Genomic DNA, 2124 nt, shown 5'->3' on the forward strand with positions numbered 1-2124 from the left:
GGAATTTTTGCTTTGAGAAAAAGTTGTCCTGCCAAGTTCAGAGAGGTGTGATACTTTAATAATTTGCGCAACACTGCGGTTGTGATTGCAACTCGAACAAGCGCTAAATCTCTGACTTTTATGAGCGTGTAATTTAATATTTTGATTTTACTTCAATTTATAACTACTTACCACATCTAGTGCCGTTCGAAGTAGTCCTGCTTTTGTATTTTGTATTCTTTGTGGATAGCGATTTACACAGTTCACTGGCGTGATGGAAATTTCATTGCAACCGCCATCACTTTGTAGACGGTAGTAACTTTTTTGGCTATCTGTGTTAAATTTAAATCCTTGTGTAATTGGTGCACTGGGCTTAACATGTAACGAGCTATTATTTCGAGATGATTTACTAAGCAATTTCTCCAATGTTGGTGTATAATTTGATCCATTGCCATTATATGATGTTTCCATAAACATACTATTCGCATCAACACACTGTGTTTTCATTGCCGTAGACATGTATTAGTGAATATATTGGGAAATATTGATAACAAAATTTGTACTCACATTTGGTGGCGTACTAAGCGCTCTCACACTGTAACCAGCATCGCTTGCTTTAATACGCTTTCCGACGCGTGGAAAAACAACGGGATTTTGTTGCCGAAAATCAGCAACCATGCTCTTTACGTCTATAAATTGCCCCTGTCTACCTACTCTTGATTTGATTTTTTGTTCCAAATACTGTAGTTTTTGCAGCTCTGGGCTATCATCCTTAAATGCTGTGTGGTGAAGGGGTGGCGAATCGCTTTTGACATCATCCATTTCATAATTTGCGGCGTCAGCGCGCTGTAGAATGTTGCTGGATATTAAAATGCTTAAAAGATAAGACTGTTTAATAGAAATTTACATCCATTTTGTAATATTAAACAAGTCCTTACTTTTGTAAACGATTTGTATTGTTGCGTTCCTTTTGCAATTCTTCTGTCTTCATACTAGCACGACTTTCAATTAGCTGGTGCGTGGTGGAAAGCCCTATATTGATCGAAGTTGTTGATGGCGATTGCGACTCCGACAAATATGTTTCCAATTCTTTAAGTGCTTGCAAGCTATATTTATATTCATCAAATTTACGCTCTTTTATGCCAATTATCTGCTTAGCGCGCGATAATCTTCCCAACATCTCTTCTTTAACTCTTTTCAAATTCAACAAGCGATTCCATTCTGTTTCTTTTGCTTGCAAAATCTCATTCAGTGTTTGAATGTCCAACATTAGTCGTGCCATATTTTCATCTACTGCATCTAATGTGGTACTGTTATGTTTTACATGATTTCCAATAACTTCATCGTGTTTGGGAAACATTTCATTAATTTGTCTGTATAATTGTGACGAAGTTGGCCGTTCCGGTTGGTGTTTCTTATTTTCGTTGAAATTTATTTCCAGGTCAGGTGTTGGGGAACGCGCCCTTTTTTGAGAATTTTTATATATTGATTCGGTTTTGGTCTCCTGATATGAATTTGAATTAGTTAACAGTTTAATTAAATCAACAAATGTTTTCTTACCTCCAAATCTGGCTTTTTGAACTCCTCAATTTGTTTTTCTAACAATTCTATTCGCCCTTTAACCACTTCAGTTGGCTTTTCAAGCACCTTCTTTGTTTTTTCAACTACCTCCTTGGGCTGTCCAACTACCTCCTTCGGCTTTCCTACCACTTCCTCGGGCTTTACAACCACCTCCGCCAGCATTTCTACCTTCACATCATTAGCTGTGTCTTCAATATCTTCTTCGTATATTTCTCTATTTTCTTCTTTACTCTTAATCGGCGAGCTATATTCCACATCAGATTCGTCTAAATCTATGGTTTCTGATAAATTTTTACTCAATTTATCTTCTTTGCAGGTATTAGCAATTTTAACTTCCTTTTCACGCCTGTGAGATTCCTGTACAGGCGCTTCCTTTTTTCTCAAGCATAGCAAATACTCTTTACTCTTTTCGCGTTTCGCCTTGCCATGAAGCCTGGTTTGGATACAAAATTTGATAAAGTTTATTAATTTTATTAATTCTATCAAAAAGTATATCCAAATGGGGACAAGTATGTACTTACCATTTCAGTGATCTGGTCTTGTATTTACTGCATAATTTTCTTC

At 36.5% G+C, this 2124-nt stretch overlaps 1 protein-coding gene across 1 annotated transcript in view; it reads right to left on the bottom strand.

The window, feature by feature from the left end:
* Window positions 1-102: 102 nt before the first annotated feature.
* LOC118740119 (early endosome antigen 1-like) overlaps window positions 103-2124 on the bottom strand; it is a 2167-nt gene continuing 145 nt past the window's right edge. The window contains exons 2-6 of the mRNA XM_036471612.1: window positions 2082-2120; window positions 1540-1993; window positions 918-1483; window positions 547-853; window positions 103-474 (exon numbers count right to left, since the gene is read on the bottom strand). Of these exons, the coding sequence (XP_036327505.1) occupies window positions 148-474; window positions 547-853; window positions 918-1483; window positions 1540-1993; window positions 2082-2120 (1693 nt within the window). The 3' untranslated portion in view covers window positions 103-147. The remainder of the gene's footprint in view (window positions 475-546; window positions 854-917; window positions 1484-1539; window positions 1994-2081; window positions 2121-2124) is intronic.

This window comes from Rhagoletis pomonella, unplaced genomic scaffold (assembly GCF_013731165.1).
Source record: "Rhagoletis pomonella isolate Grant_MI unplaced genomic scaffold, Rhpom_1.0 Rhpom_scaffold_00005, whole genome shotgun sequence".
NCBI classification, from domain to species: domain Eukaryota; kingdom Metazoa; phylum Arthropoda; class Insecta; order Diptera; family Tephritidae; genus Rhagoletis; species Rhagoletis pomonella.